The 21,988-nt window shown below is 40.8% G+C and overlaps 1 protein-coding gene across 1 annotated transcript; it reads left to right on the top strand.

The window, feature by feature from the left end:
* The first annotated feature begins 5,072 nt into the window (after positions 1–5,072).
* On the top strand, positions 5,073–18,445 carry LOC132879180 (tripartite motif-containing protein 16-like). Its single transcript, XM_060913709.1, has 6 exons — positions 5,073–5,733; positions 12,039–12,134; positions 12,279–12,512; positions 12,645–12,816; positions 13,015–13,074; positions 16,073–18,445. Exons 1-6 carry the CDS (start codon positions 5,143–5,145, stop codon positions 16,597–16,599), a joined length of 1,680 nt encoding a protein of 559 aa, XP_060769692.1. The 5' UTR covers positions 5,073–5,142; the 3' UTR covers positions 16,600–18,445.
* Positions 18,446–21,988: the final 3,543 nt, after the last annotated feature.

Here is a 21,988-nt window from a genome sequence, read left to right as displayed (position 1 = left end):
ATGAATACTTTTGCAAGACACTGTAGATAAATGACACAAGCCTGCACACATTGCATTTGTATGCTGCTTTTGGAGTTAGAAATAAATTATTTATTTTTAATATGATTTTTTTTTTAAAACAATCACCTGTGTATTTATACTGAAACAATTATCTGCCTCAGGCTCAGTGAAATATAGATGAACAATAATCTTGACTTCGTCTTGGTTATTATTCACCGATATTCACTTCACCTTCGGTGAATAATAACTACTTATTAACTGAGTGTGAGGTTTTTAAGGGAAAATATCAGACCGAGGTCTTGACAGCGCGGACTGAGCCATAGGCGAGATCCATCCAAAAAGACCGAGGTCATCTTTTCCTGTAAAGGCCGAGCAAGCAAGGTTAATAAGGAGTTTATTATATGGCTTTTTTATTTCTAAGATTAAAATAGATGGTCATTATAAGGCGTGATGCTGCTTTCAGTCATGTCATATTTGTAACATAGTTCAGTCACACATGCAGAATAAACAGCTAGTAGTTTCAAAACTGAATTTCTGTTAGCAGTTAGCAGTTCTGAATGCTCTTCGTTGCTCATTTCTTGAATAACTCTGTGACTCTTGTTTGCCTTTCAGCCATTTTTGATTCCATTTTGATTTGCAATTAATCTTTTTTGTCTTTTTTTTTTCAACATTGAAAAACGGCGCCCTGGAAAGAGAGTCCATAATTGCCCTCGGGCATTACGGGAAAATTCTGCCTGCCAGGGAACCAATCAGAGCGCCCAATTTTACCGGAAGTAGCTCATGTCTTATAACTGTTAAATAACAGCATCTGGATAAAAATTATGATTCTATAAATACATTAAAATGGTAATCATTAGCAAGTTGCTATGGTCTAAGAGGAATAAAACTCTTTGGGATGTGCTTTTATTGGAAAATAATCAACTCTGGGATGCTAGCAGTAACTCTGCTTTGTGTCTGGCTGCATTACACCACCATATTGTTGATTATTTTCTTATAACAGTACACCTGATTCTGTTTTATTCCTTACTTGATCTGTGCATCTATAATTAAATCTAATTCATAGTTCTAGAAGTTTTAGAAGAGACCCAAAATGCTTTAGGAGCCACAGTGGCATCTGCTCTGGTCTGCTATGCTTGTAGAGACGCTGATGAGCTCTTGAGACATTTCAGCCAACACCACGGAGGCAGTGAAACAGACACGGAGGAGGCAAATCTTTGTCCTGTGGCATATCACATGCACATGCTGCACATATGCAGTCTGCTTCCTGTATCCCCTTCCTGTGAGGACTCTTCTTAAACCAAGCTCATATAGAGGCATAAAAGGCTTGCACTACTGAAGAGGGTGATATTTTTGTCCATCAACAAAAGAAAAAATTGAGAGAATGTTCCTTACTTCAGAGGACTAAATTTGTTTGTTGTTACCACTATAGAAGAGCATGGTTCCATAGGAGAATACACGGATTAAAGTATTACGGCCCCCTGCCGGATTTCCGGCGTGCAGCGCTTGACTGCGGGCAATATCTCATCTCATCTCATTATCTCTAGCCGCTCCATCCTTCTACAGGGTCGCAGGCAAGCTGGAGCCTATCCCAGCTGACTACGGGCGAAAGGCGGGGTACACCCTGGACAAGTCGCCAGGTCATCACAGGGCCGACACATAGACACAGACAACCATTCACACTCACATTCACACCTACGCTCAATTTAGAGTCACCAGTTAACCTAACCTGCATGTCTTTGGACTGTGGGGGAAACCGGAGCACCCGGAGGAAACCCACGCGGACACGGGGAGAACATGCAAACTCCACACAGAAAGGCCCTCACCGGCCCCGGGGCTCGAACCCAGGACCTTCTTGCTGTGAGGCGACAGCGCTCTGCGGGCAATATATATATATATATTATTAGGAGGAAAAAAACGTTCGATAACCCCATGCGATAACCCCATGGCTTTCGAGTGTGTTCATTCTCTGCCAATGATAGGAAAGAAGCGCAACTCTCCGGTTCTGAAACTAACAGTATTAGCCAATCAGAAGTAAAACGGGGCGGGTCTTAACACAACGTGCCTCGAGCAACTTCAGAGTAGAGAGAGCGGCATTTCGTGGAGTGGGGACGATGCAGTATATGAAGCCAGGGGAAAATACCCTCGCCATAGATAAAGGTCTGAAGAATAAATGGCACTGGGCATGGCTGGAGGAGATTGGACGAGATGGCAAGCCATTTAGCAGTTGGTGTAGGAAGTTGAGGGAGCCAGGCGCTTGCTTCTGCACGCTGGGCTCCAAGAAGCTCATATATGCATCCAGCGGCAAAAAGGTTCTTCCTAGACACGAGTCAGACCCTGCTCACAGAGCAGCTGTTCGCGCTGTCCCACACACGACGCGCTTATCATGGTGAACAAAGTTAAAAGTTATTGAAATGTTGAAATTGTTGAATTATTTGAATTATTAAAACTGTTTAAAAAGTAAACCACTGTCCTTTTAATGTACCCTAAATTAAATGGTTACAAAGATTTTATTTTTCCAATGCTAGACTGAATTTCACATACCCTTGTAACAGTTCACCTTGTGATTGTAGGCCAATTTGTAACCTGTTAAGGACAAAGCTTGGCAGCAAAACTTGATATCAAAAGAAATCCTAAATGCTACATGTAGCATATTTTGGTGAGGTGCACTTTTGCCATCTACTCGCCGTTTTTGGTATTGCATTTTCAAAAGTCAAACTTATGGCCTTTGTCCACTACCCTTTTTCAGCTCACTTCAGCCCAACACGGCTCGCGTTTCGACTACCTCAGAGCAGCACAACTCAGCTCACTTCAGCCCTACTCAGCCCCCAAAACTCGCACGGTTTTGGAGTAGGGCTGAAGCGAGCCCAACCGAGCTGAGTGGGGCTAGGGGCATGAGGAGACACTCCCCTGTGCACTGATTGGTGAGGAGGAGTGTCCTCACATGCCCACACACGCCCCGCAAGCACGCTGGGATCTGTAAACACCGTAAACCCGGAAGAAGAAGAATTACGACATTATGCGCCTCGCCTCATCTATACGCTCTTGCCAGTATCTGTTGGCGTTGTCGGTGACAACAAGCCACAGCACCAAGACCAGCAACACTAACGACTCCATGTCCTCCATGTTTATTGTTTACTATCCGGGTCGTGAGACTACCGCGTAAAAGGTCACTGATGTCACTGTTTGCGCCGCCGAACGACATCACGTGACGTCCACCCACTTTTGCTAACTCCACCCAATGTGTCCACCCACTTCCAGCCAGCACGGTTCAGCGCGGTTGTAGTCGAAATGCAACTCCAACAGCCCCACTCAGCTCGACTCAGCCCGACTCAGCCGCGTTGGTAGTGGAAAAGCACCCTTAAGGCCAATTTATGCTGACAACCCAGTCCTCGCAGACGGCGTCGCAGATGGTGTCTGCGTAGCCCCCCCACCTTCGCAGACACTCTGCGCGCACCTCCCAAAAATTGTGACCACCACAGAAGCCTCGCAGACAGCGTCGCAGACAAGAGGGCTCTGATTGGTCCACTCTACATCCACTGTACACGCACTTCCGCTTCCCTACTTTCCCGGTTTGGTTTGTTTTCACGACCGCCATTTTTAAAAACACGAGCGAAGATGGAGCAGCATGAAGAGCGGTTGATCGAGGAAGTGAGGAAGTACGTACATCTATACGACTCCAGTTCTAGTCATTATAAGTAACCGGAGGATAAACACTCCACTAACCACACCCACCAACTACTCCTAGCGATTTCGAGACTTCGCGCCCCCTTGCGTTGTGGCGGTGAATAACATCGCGCACGCCTATTACTCCCCGCTCAACGGTAAATTACAACTGTCTGCGAAAAGCTATCTGCGAAAGCCTTGTCGCAAGAGCATGCAGAGGCCTTTAGTCTGCAATCATTCATGCAATCTTTCTGACCCTGTGAATGTGTTCATGTCGCATATCACGACCCCTGCAACCACATAAAACATATATATATATATATATATATATATATATATATATATATATATATATATATATATCGGCCTATTATTGTGTGCCAACTCTTCCAACCGACCGGCCATATGGTGAATAGAGTCGCTTGCATGAGTCTAAAAAGTTCAGGCTCAGGATTTTTTTTTTTTTGCTTTAATCCCTGAACTTAAATCCTTCCCATTTACTCCTATCAGACATGTCTAACTCTTCAACCTCCAAAATAAGAGACTTCACCTGATCAATAAATTCACCGTTCTGTAATAAGTCGTGATTAAATGTCCAGATATTAGGAAGGATCTTATGTTGCTTAGACGTGAATAGGTTTAGACTAATCGTACAATGGTCTGTGAGCGGAGAGGCTGAAATTTCACAATCTAAAATATCATTATACAGCCCACAAGAGATAAGCCAGTAATCTAGTCTCGAACACTGACCGTTTCCTGCAGCATTAAACCATGTATATTGAATACAAGTTGGGTTTGACGACCTCCAAAAATCAATTACATTAGTTGTTGTTCACAAATTCAGTATAATGTGGCTGTAAACAGGTTGTGGATTCCTGTGAGGTATTCGATCTAACCATGAATCAGGGGCTATGTTAAAGTCTCCGCCGATTATCACTTTTTCTGAAGTATATGATGTTTTTCATTTGTTAACAAGTTTACTTCATTCCTCTGTTATGATTTTGGGTACAAATAAGGCTCATTTGGTTGTGCTTAGAACTGTGATATTGGTGAATTGCTCCTAGAGGGAACAAAAGAGTTAACCTGTTGTAATAATAGGATTAAATAGGTGCAGTTCAATAACCACTTAACGTTAAAGATAATCGTTTACAGACCGGTCTAAAACATAGAAATCAGATTAAAATTCAAAAGGAGAGAGAGAAAGAACTTTATAAATTCATCCATCTTAGGTAGATTGATTAATTTCATGAGTATTTCATGAAATTATTCCTAATCAGTGCGGCTACATGGCTTATATTCCTGCACTGAAGGGACATGAAATGGTTAATAGAGAAGCATTCATGATCTCTCTGTGTTTGTGCTCCTCCTCTTCCTCTATTGCTCTTTCACACACAGAACCAGGAAGTAACTTGTCATTTCAGAGAAAACAAAACTGATCTCTCTCTCTCTCTCTGTCTCTCTCGTTGTGATTTCAGGAAAATGGCCGAGGCCAGTATTTCAGTAGCTCAGGACCAGTTCATGTGTCCAGTGTGTCTGGATCTCCTGAAGGATGCAGTGACTATCTCCTGTGGTCACAGTTTCTGTAAGGTGTGTATTAATGGCTGCTGGGATCAGGAGGATCAGAAGGGCGTCTACAGCTGTCCTCAGTGCAGAGACACTTTCACGACAAGGCCTGTTCTACGCAGAAACAACATGCTGGATGAAGTGGTGGAGAAACTGAAGAAGACTGAAGTCCAAGCTGCTTCTCCTGCTCACTGTTACGCTGGACCTGGAGATGTGGAGTGTGATTTCTGCACCGGGAGAAAACACAAAGCCGTCAAGTCCTGTCTGATGTGTTTGACTTCATTTTGTGAAACTCATCTGAAACCTCATCTTGAAGTTCCTGCTTTGAAAAAACACACATTAATTGAAGCCTCAGCAAAACTCCAAGAGAAGATCTGCTCTGAACATAACAAGCTGATTGAGATCTACTGTCGTACTGATCAAACCTGCATCTGTTATTTGTGTACGATGGATCATCACAAAGGTCACGACACCGTCACAGCCACAGCAGAAAGAGCTGAGAAACAGGTGAGAACTAGAAATCTTTCCAGAATTAAATCATCTTAATTATAGTTTCCCATCTAGAAACAGGTGCTTTAGTCAGTGATATGATTTGAACTTTAATTTCAATGTGTGTATCAGGGCTTTACATTAACTTTTTTGCTCACCGGCCACTGTGGCTAGTGGTTTTCCCGAGTCACTAGCCATTCAGCCTTTTCACTAGCCACAATTTTGTTGCCAGGAAGTTGCAGTTTTTTCTTCACCATGATGCGTTAAAGTTCGGAAGATCTAGATGTAATTATGAATGGCAGCGTATAATGTATCTCTACAGGAGCACTCAATACTCAGTGCTGTTAAGGTCGCTCCCTATATGAAAACATGCAACCAGTTGAGACAAAAATATAAACAGAGTATTCTGTTTATTGAACTCAAATTCAAGCCCCTTACAATATGAAATATCGTATAATATGAAAAATAACATTCAGTACAACTGAACTGATTCTAATATTAAAAGTCCAATTCAAAACATTTATCACTGAAAAACATTTGATGTTTTGATATGCAAGCATTATGTGTATTATCAAGTATTATTATGTATATTATGTATTATCTATTAGTGTGTGTGTGTGAACATGTGTAGAGAGAGACATTAAATGTCCTCATTACATTCATCATCAGATGAGTCTGAATGGTCCATGAAAAATGGTCTTTGTGACCTGAGGCTTCCAGCAGGCCATAAGTTGATAGCTGGGGCGAGATCAACTTCTTTCCAATCGCGTGAACGTTTCTAAACAGCAGCTCCATCCTCTCCAGCTCAGCCGACTTCATGAAAGCTAGGGACTGAAAGCAATGCTGTCCTGTAGTGAACCAGCCATCTTCGCCTGTTTTGATGTTATAGTACCGATGTGTGCTTTTGACTTTTCGTGGTCCTTTATAGTTTCGAGTTTAAAATTACTGGTGCCTGTCTTTGCCAGACTTTCTACAGTCTTCGCAGTACAGGGTATTTTCGGTTTTGCTATGAACTAGCCAATCTCACCCGAACTTCCATTTGTCATTGAACTGTCTTATCTTCCTATTAGCGTCTTGTTCATCTCCATGGCCGGAGCCAACTATGAGGCCCCCGCGGTCTGGACCTCAGTCATTTTTAAGAGCTGAAAATACATTTGTATGCTAAATATTCAACTGGATAAAAAATAAAGAATAACATTAAAACGTCTCCGTAAAAAGTGCATTGATAATTATGTTAAACATTGATTCTGTCTTCTGTGTGTGTTTGGTGTGTGCGGCTCTGAGACCAAGAACACAAACGCGAATGAGCGCGCGACTCGGCGGAGGAACGCAGTGCAGGAGACACGGGGTTTTCATGGGAACCATCAGTGCACTTTCATCAAGCTGTTCAATTTACATTTTCAAAGCGGTGCAGTTGTAGCCAGACCCGCAGCTTGTGAACAGGCAAGGCAGGCAACTGTTTGGGGCCCCCTGGCCCAGGAGTCCCCCGAGAGTCGGGGCCAGAGGGCTTATTTATTTTGTTTTTATTGTTCTTTACCATTGTATTTTCACATTTGGAATTTAAAAAACTTTGGTTTCATACATTTTTCGTTGGTGTCAGATTATTTATAACATATTGGTGATGAACACTGGTCAGAAGGGCCCCCTGGAAATTTTTGCTTGGGGCCACAACAGACTCTAGAATCGCCTCTGGTTGTAGCCTGCCTTGTTTGTGATTTTAAAAATAAATCATTCAATAAGCCAAAGCAATAGAGTGGAAAGTTTCAACTTATTTTTGCCTTGGGTAACTTTGCCTAAAACATGGTGGTGTATACTGATTTTTTTTTTTTCCCAGAATTATTATTTTTTGTGTGTGTGTGTGTGTGTGTGTAGGTGTAACGGATGCCAGATTGTTAATGTATCTTAGTTCCATAGGCTACATGGTTAGGGGATCTTTTGTCCTCATTGCTTGGGCCAGATCAAACCATTAAACAAGCTTAAATTATTCTTACTCTTGCCACATACATGATTTTTTTTTTCAAAACTGATATTCAGTTCAAACACCATTAAGAGTAATTTCAAGAATAGATCTCTTGTGTGGCGTGTAATTCACCCCTCTCATTTAAATATGGCGAACATTTTTCGGCGTGCGCTTTGCGCATCACGGACCTCGGTGATTTTAAAAAGCTGCTCCGGCCCTGCACATCTCTGCCCCTTTTTCCCTGAGCAGCAGGGTTCGAAACTCCAGCTATATGCCGCCACATAGTGCGCTTGTCAGTCGTCAGCAACTTTGTTGCTTCGTTCATTAACTGCAGGTTACCGTATCATTGATTTTATCTGAGACGTTCTAAACAATTCTAACATGTTGTGTCAGAATGTTTATGCAGGTGCTCATGGGAGTTGTAGGCGCATAATATTACATTGCAATGTGTTTATTATATCAGATGCCTTCAGAGAAAACTACAATTAAAATATATTGTCATACCACAGAATAAACCACCCGCCAAAGTGGCTAGTGAGACTAAAGTTATTACCCGCCAAAGCCCAATTTTACCCGCATTTGGCGGGTGCTAATGTAAAGCTCTGGTGTGTCTCAATCAGAAGGATTCTGTAAAAGCTGATTAAAATTGTCTGTGTTCTGGTGAAGAGAGTGTTAAATTTATCTTCAGTGATGGTCGTAATCTGGTTCGGGGTGGGTTTCCTGATAACGTTGCCCTTCAGACCAAAAGAGAGAGTTGAGAGACTCTCTTAAGGAACGAACGTTGTCTCTGTACATGCTTTTCCCGAACTTACTCGTAAGAAGGAGTCTAAAGAGCAACAGGACGAAGAGCATCTGCAGTTTGCATCCCTGAAGGCAATCATATTGGACATAACTAACAGTGTCCAAGTTAACTAGCTATGTGTAAACATTAGCCGTGGACAAGGCGATGGCAACTTGGCGGGCAAATCCACAGAAAGTAATTTGACTAATCAGACTGTGTAGCGATTGCAACGTTATCGCGAGCTCTAAAGCACAGACAACTTCACTGCAAGCTTTCTCTTGGAATAAAACGTTTATATCCCTCAATATGCTTCCGCAGGTCGGATGGGGAGTTTTTGTAGGCTGTGATGTGCTCCGTTTTAGGCAAACAAAGCAAACATTTAAAATCAAACGACTCTTTATTCCTTTCAGAAAACTGAACCATGAGTTCTAGCCAGTGGCGGATTTAGCAAATTGGGGGCCCCCAGGCGAAGGTATGTATGGCCCCCCCCATCCGATCCGAAACAAACAAAAAAAAAAAACAGTGTACCGACTGCATGGTGGATAGGCAGGTAAAGCTAATCTATAGGGAAGTAAAGGTTGGAGAGGAGAAAAAAAACATTCCCCATTTAAACCCTGCATACACTTCTTTACTCCAAAATGAAGATGGAAAGCAGAGAACACACAAAGTGTAGCATTACACAAACTAATAGTCATGATGGAACCCAACAGAGAACAAGATTTCAGATAACATCTGTCTTTGCCAAAATGCCAGGAAAACCAGCACTGTTTATTTTTTTTAAAGATCAGAACATTTCAAACATTCTATAAATAAAACTATGTACATGGTTGTGCGTGTGTGTTTGTGTGTGAGTGAGTGTTTCTCTGTGAGTGAGTGAGTGAGTGAGTGTGTGTTTGTGTGTGTGTGTGTGTGTGTGTGTGAGTGAGTGAGGGGAGGTAAGAAGTGTGGACTGAGGCGAGATGAGGTGGCATTTGGCTCTAAGCAACTCCATATCCATGTGAATGTATGTGTCAGTGAGTGAGTGAGAGAGAGAATGAGACAGTGTGAAAGAGAGAGAGAGAGAGAGAGAGTGTTCTGTGTGTGTGAGACAGAGAGGGTGAGTGAATGAATGAGAGAGTCTATGAGAGAGAAAAGAGAGATTGTTCTCCACATCACAGAGTCCTACTTGTTGATGTCTTCTCACAGGTCTTCACACGTACATGATGCACAGCCAGATGTAGGAAAATGTAAAATAATAATAAAAAACATTGTCACCAACTAGCAATATGGTCATCATCATCGGTGTCAAAATGGCCATCACTGGATAACTCTTCCACCTCATTTGTGTCAACGTTGACACTGTCGGTGATGGAAGGTGGCAACATGTCTTGCTTGATGTTATCCTCCTCAGCTAGTGCCACTTCACAGCAGCTAGCTGCTGCTGCTGTACCGGCATCATGTTCAACGTTTTGAATGACGTTGACGTTGTTGTCGCGGTCTCTATTGCTAACAGTAGTTGTAAAGACTCTGGTCACGATGTGTTTACCTTTCGTGCTGCACTGTGCAGCGTTATGGACTACTCCATTTCATTGTGAAAGTATGGGGTGTATGTGTAGGAACAGATAACCATGAACTGGACATTTTAACTACTACTTCAACGTATTTCTTAGGAATATTAGTAAAATGTACCATACTTTTGAAGTGTTCATGAATCATGATAAGGGGCTTTTTCTTTTTTTTTTTGAGGTTGGTTGGGGGCCCCCCCTACTACGACCGCTGGTGGGGGGCCCCAAGCAGCCGCCTACCTATGCCTCTATGGTAAGATCGCCCCTGGTTCTAGCTATAGAACCGTGGGTGTGTGCATTCCCCAGAAGAACCGCCTCCTTCCATTCTGCCATCAACTGATCGTGTTAAATAATGCTGCGGAGAAATCATTGATCTTGATTTTATCCAGTCTATGGATGTGACGTGACCCTAGTGATTACTGATAGACTGTCTCAGTGTCACCTGCGGAAAAAACAATCACGTTTTAGAAAAGAAAAGAAAAAAACATCCACTTTCAAAGCTGCTTCATAGTAACGAGTAACGAGGACCTTGATAGAAATGTAGCGGAGTAAAAAGTACGATATTTGTCTTTCAAATGGAGTGAAGTTAAAGTCATAAGTTTCCACAAAAAATACTCAAGTAAAGTACAGATACTCAAAAAGTGTAGGGGAAACCGGGTATGGTTGTAACACGGGGGAGTTGTAACGCCACTAATTCCACCAATCAGGGATAAGATACAAGTCATGTGGCAAATAGAATCTCTTCATAGTTCCTTTTCAACCACGCATGGACATTTGGAAATCGTTGGCGCAAGTTCTCATGGAGAGAAGTGAAAAAAACAAAGTCTGAGGTAAGAAAGTAACTTTTTTTTTTATATTATTTTTTTTCCTAGTGCTTTACACATTGTAGGTAATGTTGTATGAGTTATATCAGGTCAAACTACAGTCTCTAAGGTAAAGAATGGTGTACTTATCCCCTGCTAATGTCAAAGCACCATGCTAATACAGCTAGCTAAGCAATGGATGACAGTGGCGGGGTAGGTTGTAACAAGTTTTTTGAAAGTGTTACAACCATCCCCTTACATACAAAAAAGTTTTTCTGTTGTACGGGGGTACTGTAGTGGCATCTCCATGTTCATTCATTTCATTGTCATGTTTTGTGTAGTTTGCATGGAAACCTTTTTTAATTACAATTACAACATGCTCATTCAGTTCATCTTTGTGTGTGTGACTTTTCAATAAATACACGCACACACATACACAGTGTAAACATTATGCTTTTTATATTTTGTTTATAACATTAATATGATCTTAATTTTCAATGTGGAGAGTGGATTGTATGTCATACAACATAGTTGGTGAATCTATTTTCCATGTTCATGCAATAAATCGGCATATGAAATGGACTTCTGTTGTTTTTTTTTCTGTGTTTTAACTACCTGTTACAACCTACCCCAATACGTGTTGCAACCTACCCCAGTAGTGGGGTAGGTTGTAACAAAGGTACACTCTGTATTTGACATAATCAGACAGATTTTGTGATGTAGTTGAGGAGATTTAAATGGTTGCAAACTGCAGTAGACAAATGTGTGTACTTTGCCTAAAAGTTCTACAACTGTAGTTTAAAAAGAAATGAGAGTTTTATGTGCTGAAGAAAAATGTGTTACAACCATACCCGGTTTCAAAGAGTGAGTCGCTCTTTGTTTTGAACGAGTGCTCCGGGTCTCTCGTAAATTCCGAGCAAACTAAAGGACGACTTGTGCTACGATGTTGTTTGGGAAAACCACGTTAGCTTGATGATGGATCTTAAGCGGTCATTTAAAACTCTCTTGGCCTTAAGAGGCTTTTGGGAAACCCAGCCCAGATCAGTTAGTGAACATTTCTCTCTCTCTCTCTCTCTCACACACACACACACACACACACACACACACACACACACACACACACACAGAGTACATAACCTTCAGAGCGAAACATGAATGTACTTTGAACTGACATTAATATGGAACCAGTTCGCTCGTACTGTATAAAAAGCTGAATGTATTTTATTTGTCCTCAGAGTGAGTTAAAGGAGGAGCAGATGAAATCCCAGCAGAGAATCCAGGAGAAGCAGAAGAAGGTGCAGGAGCTGAAACAGGCTGTGAACACTATAAAGGTGAGCAGTGAGCAGAGACAGAGCTGCTCCTAGAAACACACACAACATGGACAACGAGTCATTTACAGTCCCAGTAAGAGAGGGAATGATAGATGAGCTTTAAATCTTGTGTGTGTGTGTGTGTGTGTGTGTGTCCCCTAACAGCTCAGTGCACAGACAGCAGTGGAGGACAGTGAGAGGATCTTTACTGAGCTGATCAGCTCCATGGAGAAAAAGCGCTGGGAGGTGACGGAGCTGATCAGAGATCAGGAGAAGGCTGAACTGAGTCAAGCTGAACGACTCCTGGAGCAACTGGAGCAGGAGATTGCTGATCTTCAGAGGAGAGTCACTGAGCTGGAGCAGCTTTCACACACACAGGATCACATCCATTTCCTCCAGGTAACACTCACTGTCTGATCTACAGAGCCAGCTGTTCCTCACACACTCTCTAAAACACCTCTCATTAAGGGAACAATAAATGTCTCTGTCTGACATCACAAGTGGGTTTTACATTTCATTTGCTTTCTGTAGGTTTTAGCTTCTGGACGTCGCTCTCCTACATTGCACAGACCATCATTTCACACATCCAGCGTCACTGTCCATCAACATCTCTCATTTGATGGAGTGAGGAATTCTCTCTCAGATCTGAAAAAGAGACTCGAGGAATTCTGTGAGGAGGAATTCAACAAAATCCCTCCACATGGTAAGAGGAGATGTTCCTGCTGGAGAAACACAGTGATGTGTTATTTCTTAGCGATGCTCCTGCTTTCTTTTCTGCAGACACTTTATTCACCCGACACTTTGAACTAAAACACTGATTTAAAATGAATAAACTGACTGGATCACTTTAAACTCTTTCCATCTTTTACACAAACTCATGTTTCTATTTTTCTCTCCACAGCTGCAGCAGTTCAGATCATTTCAGTACCAGAACCACAGAGCAGAGAAGACTTTCTGAAATGTACATCTAACACACACACACACACACACACACACACTTCTAGGCTTGTCGTGATGAATTTTGTTGGACGATATATTGTCTCAGAAATTATTGCGATAAACGATATTATTGTTGACGTCTTTTCAAGACAATTTTATGCCACTAGTAAAATAATAATGATCATGCAAATACACCCTTTCATAGAACAGTAAACTTTTTAATTAAGTCAACTTATTCAATTCAACAGTGGAACGTAAAAAATAAATCTAAATAAATAACCTAAAGAAATAAAACAACAATCAAACAAAACCACTCACAACAAAAACAATAAATAAAATACAATTTATGGCTCTTAAAAATTGCACTGAAGTGAATATTAACTTGGCACAGGGTAATAAAAAGACATTCTTTTCTTCACAGGCAACATTCTGCCAATCCAGTTTCTCAAAGATTAGTACCCAGATCAACAAAAAGTGCAAAGTAACAATGTATTGCCAGCTGTCATTTGGATAAAAGTCACAACAATTAGAACGAGATAACATGTAGGCAAGGGCGTAGGTTTGGTATTAACATTGGTGGGGACAAAAACCCAATGCCAACCCCCAGTGGTGCCAACTTCAGGTCAACATTAGAGGGTCACAATATTTTGCTCCGTTGTGTTCCACCAAAAGAGTCTCCATCATCTCTCCAAAGGCCAGACTTTTAACATTTGAAGTTCACAACTGTAGTAATTCATGAATAATAATAATAATAATATGAAATCCATTTGATTAACTGCAAATCTTGCATGTGATGATGAACTCATCTCATCTCATCTCATTATCTCTAGCCGCTTTATCCTTCTACAGGGTCGCAGGCAAGCTGGAGCCTATCCCAGCTGACTACGGGCGAAAGGCGGGGTACACCCTGGACAAGTCGCCAGGTCATCACAGGGCTGACACATAGACACAGACAACCATTCACACTCACATTCACACCTACGGTCAATTTAGAGTCACCAGTTAACCTAACCTGCATGTCTTTGGACTGTGGGGGAAACCGGAGCACCCGGAGGAAACCCACGCGGACACGGGGAGAACATGCAAACTCCACACAGAAAGGCCCTCGCCGACCCCGGGGCTCGAACCCAGGACCTTCTTGCTGTGAGGCGACAGCGCTAACCACTACACCACCGTGCCGCCCTGATGATGAACTCATTCTACCAATTTGCAAATGTGTTTTCCAAGCGAATACCGCATTGACTGTCGGGAGGGTGTATGTTCCTTTCCCTCATAAATGGAAATAAAACCCATCCGGAGCCTTAAACACTGCGTTCCATGAGGCTGGCAGGGGGAGTCGCTCTCTTCTGTGGGATCTTTAACTAGTTTTAGAATGCTAGTTTAAGCTGATATGTGATTGATCTAACGGTAAAACAGCACGAGGGCTCGAGAACTTTGACAGGTTACAATTTTACTTCAGGGTTGCCAGATACTGCTGACGTTTTCCAGCCCAAAATATGTTCAAAACCCGCCAACATGCACTTAAAACCGCCCAAAATGTAAAATGTACTTGATGCCTATCTTGTAAAGTAAAAATATGCAGCCAAAGTCCAGTATACTATTTGTAAATCGAACAAATAGCAACATGAGCCCGTCAGTGCTGGAGGTGAAGAATCTGCTGTCTGGTACTCGGCTCCGTGTGGTTCAATCAGATTATAACTCTGCAATCATCTGCTGTGTTCTGAATCCTACATGCACCAGTAGGTGGCGCACACGCATTATATTATGTAGGCTATGTTAGGCTACGATGCATATCTAACATCTGCATTGCTGAGGTTATTTATTTTTAATTTATTTATCTTTTTATCCTGTTTGTTTTATTAATTTTATAGGCCTAGTTATTCTGCTTAATTTATTTTTGTCTACATCCATGTATTTTCTTCATCTGTTATCCTGATTTTTGTGGATTTGTTAGATTGTACCTGTTTTATATACTTCAATTTAAAAAAAAAAAGTGAGGCTGCGATGCATGGCTGAATGTAACATGAGAAGAGAAAATGGAGAATGGATTGCGTCATTCTTATTTACTAGTTTGAGTTCAGTTTCTGCACTACATTACACACATTCATATTAGTCTTACAGTTACATCGACATTGTTTTGTTTAAATAATCTCATCTCATTATCTCTAGCTGCTTTATCCTTCTACAGGGTCGCAGGCGAGCTGGAGCCTATCCCAGCTGACTACGGGCGAAAGGCGGGGTACACCCTGGACAAGTCGCCAGGTCATCACAGGGCTGACACATAGACACAGACAACCATTCATACTCACATTCACACCTACGGTCAATTTAGAGTCACCAGTTAACCTAATCTGCATGTCTTTGGACTGTGGGGGAAACCGGAGCACCCGGAGGAAACCCACGCGGACACGGGGAGAACATGCAAACTCCACACAGAAAGGCCCTCGCCGGCCCCGGGGCTCGAACCCAGGACCTTCTTGCTGTGAGGCGACAGCGCTAACCACTACACCACCGTGCCACCCTGTTTAAATAATACTTCATGAAATCAATGTTTATTGTTAATGATTAATTGAGGCCAATGCTCGATTTTGGTTGTTTAAAATACCTAAGGGGTGCTGGGTAAACTAGGTCTTTGTGTCGTGTGATGCCCGCGATCTCTGATTGGGTCACAGAAGTGTTTAATATGGATTGGATTGGATGTAGACTAGTGGACGGAGATAGTACATAGAATGTGCTGCATCAAAGTCCTTCTAAGGCTGTAGAAGTGTCTCTGGCTGCATTCTCACACAGAACATTCGTGCGAAATCTTTTTAAAAATCTGATAAAAACCCGCCGAAATAACGTCAAACCGCTCAATCTGGCAACACTGTTTTACTTGGCAACGGAATGTATCTGAATTCTGATTGGTTGTTGTACAGAGAAAAGTTTTCACTGCAACCGAACTGCTGTTTTCGTGACCACGCCCCCAGCGCGGATATTCATGTTCACATTGTTCAGTTTGTTTTTCTCTTTTATTTTAGATTTCTGTTATCTGTCTCTGGATCCCAACACGGCACATCGTCACCTCATTCTGTCTGAGAAGAACAGAGCGGTGAGAGTCAGTGAGAGAGAGCAGCGTTACTCTGATCATCCAGAGAGATTTGATTACTGGTGTCAGGTGTTGTGTAAGGAGAGTGTGTGTGGACGCTGTTACTGGGAGGTGGAGCGGAGCGGTGATGGTGGTGTGTACATATCAGTTTCGTTTAAAGACATCAGCAGGAAAGGACGGGGTAATGAGTGTGGGTTTGGATTCAACAATCAGTCCTGGAGTCTGCGGTGTTTTTCTTCTTCTCTCTCTTTCTATCACAACAGCATTGAGACTGATCTCAGAGTTCCATCAGCCTCCAGAATAGGAGTGTATGTGGATCACAGTGCAGGAACTCTGTCCTTCTACAGCGTCTCTGACACGATGAAGCTCCTCCACAGAGTCCACACCACATTCACTCAGACTCTATACGCTGGGTTTGGGGTTTATGGTTCTACAGTGAGATTGTGTGATCCAGAATAAAAGTGTGTAGTGTTTTCTGTAAAATTCCTGCACGTTGCCACGTTGTTGCTCAGTCGTCTGTTTCACTAGAACACAATCCAGCTGCACAAAACACTCATTTTAATATTTAAATTAAAACATATGAATAATTGAAAATAATTAAAAAGGAAATGTTAAAAATTAACTATCAGACAAGAAACTCGTCAAATTTAAAAAGAAAATGATCTCATGACCTTCGCATTATAAAGTTGTGTTTGTTTCATATTAAGCAGCGTCTCATTAAATAACTAATAAACAGTAATAAAGCCAGAACAGAACAACATTTTAAACCTGTTCAGGTCACACTATATAAAAATAAAACATCACTTTTGGAATGAATTAGATTTTTCTGCTTGTTTTCGAAGATGTAAAATCCACATTCACTTTTTCAAATCTGAAGTTGTTTCTAAACCCTGAGATTTGATTGTAAAACATTGAACAATATTTAAACTCCATTAGAACATCCAGTACATGATCGGTTCAGGCTGCCGATGTCGTGTTCATCCCATATTCAGCCTGGATGATGATTGGCCCGCAGATAGAACCTTATAAATCCAGGTTTATCTGTGAGTTTGGGATTTTTATTCAAATATTCCAATCAGAGCTTTGCAGAAAAAAAGATAAGAGCACAGGAGAATAAAGTTTCCCCCAGTGATGGAGTTTCTGTGCTGAACTCATTTTCAGACAGAAGCAAATTCAACCTTTTCCTGAGAGTTTCAGCAGCTGGATTAATATTGTTCAGAATTTTAAACTGAATTTCTTTCACTGTGGGTGAAATTGGCCATCAAAGATAACTACAGTGTGTATTTGTTAGCATTCCTCCATCATCAGTTATTCTTACTTTTATTTTATTTTTTTAAATCAGGGAATAGCTTCCATTTTAAAACATTTCTAATTCCTTTGTTATTAGATTTTCTTTCACCAATTTCCACTTCACTGATTTTCAGTTCAGGCAGTTTGACCGACACCTTTGAATATTCAAGGGTATTTTTTATCGTGAACCTTAAGGGAGGTGGAATAGCTCTACAAATTTAATTAAATTCTCTATAGACAGATTTTAAATGAAACTTTTCTACAAATGGATTAAATTGCATTAAATGTCCATTTTCATCCATTAGATCGGTAACATCTAAAACTTTATCATTCAATTCCTGTTGAAATAAAGTCTTCCTATTAATAGTAATGGTTCTATTATTTCACAAGGTTAAGTACGCTCGCATTTGTGGACATTAAATAAATAATTTTGGTGAAATTGGACAGCCATGTCTGATCCATGTAAAATCTTAGATTGAATAATTGATTTGTAATCAGTCATATCCAGAATAAGTCAAACGTGGTTTTGAATATATCTTCCCTTCATGAAGGCTGATTGATATTCTTCTACAAGTTTTACAAGTCCATGCTTTAGACGATTAGCAGATACTTAGGCAAGTAATTTATAATCATTGCATAGTAAGGTTATAGGTCTCCAATTGTCTAGCAACAAGAAATCTTTTTTTGGGTTTTGGTAGCAAGGTTATTAAGCCTGTCTTCATAGTCGGGGATAAACATGCTTTGTGAATGCATTCTAAAAATGCTCTATATAATAATTTTTTTTAATATCCACCCAAAAGTATTTTAAAAATTCAGATGTTAAGCCATCGATTCCTGGTGATTTACCATTTTTCATTTGTTTTAATGCAATTTCAAATTCTGTTATAGTTCATTCCTCATCAAGTGTATGTTTGTCTTCATTTTTTTGATATCATCATTGATGGGATAAAATAAGACGTTACATTCTGATTTATTAAATTTAAGTTACAATAAAAGAGCCAAATTCCATCCTGTACTAATTTTTGATCTTCTATTATATTATCACTGGTCATAAGCTTACTCATTTTTTTTCCTTAGTTTGTCTTTGTTTTTCAAGTCCGAAGAAATACGATGGACTTTTTTCACTCTGTTCGATCCATCCAGCTCTTGATCGAGTGGAAGCTCCATTTGCCTTTATTGTGTACATTTCGTCTAGTTGAGACTGCAGTGACTGTAATTCTGAAATGTTTTCGAAGGATAATTGTGTGTTATTTACTAAGGTATTAATTTTATCAATCAGATCCTTTTGTTCTTGTCTCCTTATCCGTGAAAGTTTTTTACCCATGCCAATTGCTATTTGTTTGACCTTAAACTGAAACCATTCCCATTTACTCCTATCAGACATGTCTAACTCTTCAACCTCCAAAATAAGAGACTTCACCTGATCACAAAATTCACCGTTCTGTAATAAGTCATGATTAAATTTCCAGATATTAGGAAGGATCTTATGTTGCTTAGACGTGAATAGGTTTAGACTAATCGTACAATGGTCTGTGAGCGGAGAGGCTGAAATTTCACAATCTAAAATATCATTATACAGCTCACAAGAGATAAGCCAGTAATCTAGTCTCGAACACTGACCGTTTCCTGCAGCATTAAACCATGTATATTGAATACAAGTTGGGTTTGACGACCTCCAAAAATCAATTACATTCGTTGTTGTTCATAAATTCAGTATAACGCAGCTGTAAACAGGTTGTGGATTCCTGTGAGGTATTCGATCTCACCATGAATCAGGGGCTATGTTAAAGTCTCCGCCCATTATCACTTTTTCTGAAGTGTATGATGTTTTCCATTCGTTAACAAGTTTACTTCATTCCTCTGTTATGATTTTGGGTACAAATAAGGTTCATTTGGTTGTGCTTAGAACTGTGATATTGGTGAATTGCTCCTAGAGGGAACAAAAGAGTTAACCTGTTGTAATAATAGGATTAAATAGGTGCAGTTCAATAACCACTTAACGTTAAAGATAATCGTTTACAGACCGGTCTAAAACATAGAAATCAGATTAAAATTCAAAAGGAGAGAGAGAACTTTATAAATTCATCCATCTTAGGTAGATTATCTAACTGAATTATACTTCATTTCAGTGAGACAACACAGGAAATTTGCCTGAGTAAAATTTACTCAAATTGAAGAAAATTTTACTCTGCGTCAGATAACATTTGGTCCCTCTCTAAAAAGAGTAAAAGTTACTCTTTTGGTAGAGCTGTTTTTCTAGAGTCAATTCTGCTCAATTTCGTGTTAATATTTTACTCTTTGTGGTGCTATTTGACTCAGAGTGTCTTAACATTAACTCTTATGCCATTTCACTCAGTTCAGAGTTATAATCAACTCTATTGTGAGAAACAGTAAATTTACTCTGCCAAAATGTTCCTCACCCTTGGAGAGGTTTCTGATCAGTTAAGAGTCAAAACTAACTAACCAGAGTAACTCTTCAGAATTGCTGTTACATTGAATTTACTGACATTTTGCCACCTAATAAAATAATGGATAATAACTAACAGACTTTACTAAATAAAAATCAACAAACTGTATACCCATGACTCAGTTTATTTCCCAGGCACTTGTTTTCTTTTTCTTTTTTTACAAATCATCCATGACGACATGGAGAAAAAAAAACATTAAAATTGTAAAAGTATTATAAAACACCACAATACAACAAAATTGAATACAAGGAAAAGAGTTTAAGAAAATTGGAGAAAAGCAAGAGAGTTACAAAAAGATGAAGAGAAGTGCACAGAAGGACTGAAACAAATTCACCGCTCGCTGGCGTGGGGTGAATTTGTGCAACCTACGGCCTTTGTGTCGGGCCCCCCGGACGGTTACTACCGTGGATCCGCCGATTTCTGCCAAGTTTGGGCTCGTCAATGCTAGGTTGCTAGCGAACAAAACTTTCATCCTGAAGGATTTCCTTACTTCCCGGGGACTGGATTTTCTCTGTGTGACTGAGACGTGGCTCGCTGTTGGTGAGTCCAGCGCCCTCACAGAACTTTTATCTGGGGATTGCTGCTATTTTAACTCCCCACGGACCTCGGGCCGAGGAGGAGGAATAGCGACCATTTATAAAAGTCATTATAAATGTAAGCAACTGTCTCTGTCATCCTCTTTTACCAGCTTTGAGATGAGTTTATTTGAACTGGCTCGCCCTCACACAGTGTTGTGTGCAATGGTCTACAGACCTCCCAAATACAATAAGGACTTTATAAGTGAATTTTCTGATTTCCTGGCTGAAATTATTCCCGAGTATGACCGTGTCCTTATTGTTGGGGATTTTAATGTTCATGTGTGTTGTCCTGATAAGCCAATGGTGAAGGACTTTCTTAGCCTTATTGACTCTTTTAATCTAGTACAGTCTGTTTCTGGTCCCACACAAGAACGTGGACACACACTCGATCTTGTTTTATCATATGGTTTGCCTGTTTTTAACTTGGAGATCTGTGACGCAGTGTTTTCAGACCATATACAACGAAATTGTTTTAGACACTGTGGCTCCATTAAAAATTAGGCAGCCTAAAACTAAATGTGAACCCTGGCTAAATGACGCTACTCGTGCTGTCAGACGCCAGTGCCGTAGAGCTGAGCGCAAGTGGAAGAGAGACAAACTGCAAGTGTCTTTTCAAATGTTAAGAGAGCACTGGCGTAACTATCAGACAACTGTGAAAGCTGCTAAAACTAAACATTTCTCTGATATTATTTTGCCAAACTGTCATAAGCCTCGTGTTCTGTTTAAGACTGTCGACTCTGTTCTTAATGCTCCGCAGACCGTCGGTATTGAGGCTTCGCCTGCTGTTTGTGAAGACTTTCTTCACTTTTTTATTGACAAGGCTGCTGGCACTCGGGTTCTAATCTCACCTTCTGCATATGACCCTTCAGTCTTTGTCCCCTGCTCAGCTGTCCTTGATAGGTTTGAGTCTGTGACTCTGTCAGATTTACAGGACATTGTTGGTCATTTAAAGCCCTCAGGCTCTCCTAATGATGCTGTCCCCTCTCGATTATTTAAAGAGGTTTTTCCTACTGTGGGTCCATCCGTGCTTGCAGTTATTAGCAGCAGTTTGTCCTCAGGTGTAGTCCCTAAAAACTTTAAACATGCTGTAGTGCAACCTTTAATTAAAAAAACAGGTTTAGATTCTGCAGTTTTGGCTAATTATAGGCCTATTTCTAAACTGCCCTTCCTTTCAAAACTCCTCGAAAAGACAGTCTACAGTCAATTAATGTCCTTTCTGGAGGAGCACAATATTCTTGAGGTTTTCCAATCTGGTTTTAAATCACTGCACAGCACAGAATCGGCTCTTTTAAGAGTTTTTAACGATATTCTTTTAACTTGTGATTCCGGTGAATGTGCTGTTCTTGTACTTTTAGACCTAACTGCTGCATTTGACACTGTAGATCATGTTTGATGTTGCCGTAGAGAACGCAGAAGATGCAATGAATCTGATGATGGATAGAATAACTAATGACTTAATGAATGGGAATAGTGAGAACACCGAGCCACTTTTGTGTGCTGGCAATGCAATGG

This window comes from Neoarius graeffei, chromosome 2 (genome assembly GCF_027579695.1).
Source record: "Neoarius graeffei isolate fNeoGra1 chromosome 2, fNeoGra1.pri, whole genome shotgun sequence".
Taxonomy (NCBI): Eukaryota; Metazoa; Chordata; class Actinopteri; order Siluriformes; family Ariidae; genus Neoarius; species Neoarius graeffei.
Note: the sequence above shows the minus strand (reverse complement) of the source record. Positions and strands in the feature narration are given on the sequence as shown.

Coding starts and splice junctions, on each gene's coding strand:
- LOC132879180 (XM_060913709.1), top strand. CDS start 5,143: ATGGCCGAGGCCAGTATTTCAGTAGCTCAGGACCAGTTCATGTGTCCA. Junction 5,734..12,038: donor CAGAAAGAGCTGAGAAACAG/GTGAGAACTAGA, acceptor ATTTGTCCTCAG/AGTGAGTTAAAGGAGGAGCA. Junction 13,075..16,072: donor CAGAGAAGACTTTCTGAAAT/GTACATCTAACA, acceptor CTTTTATTTTAG/ATTTCTGTTATCTGTCTCTG.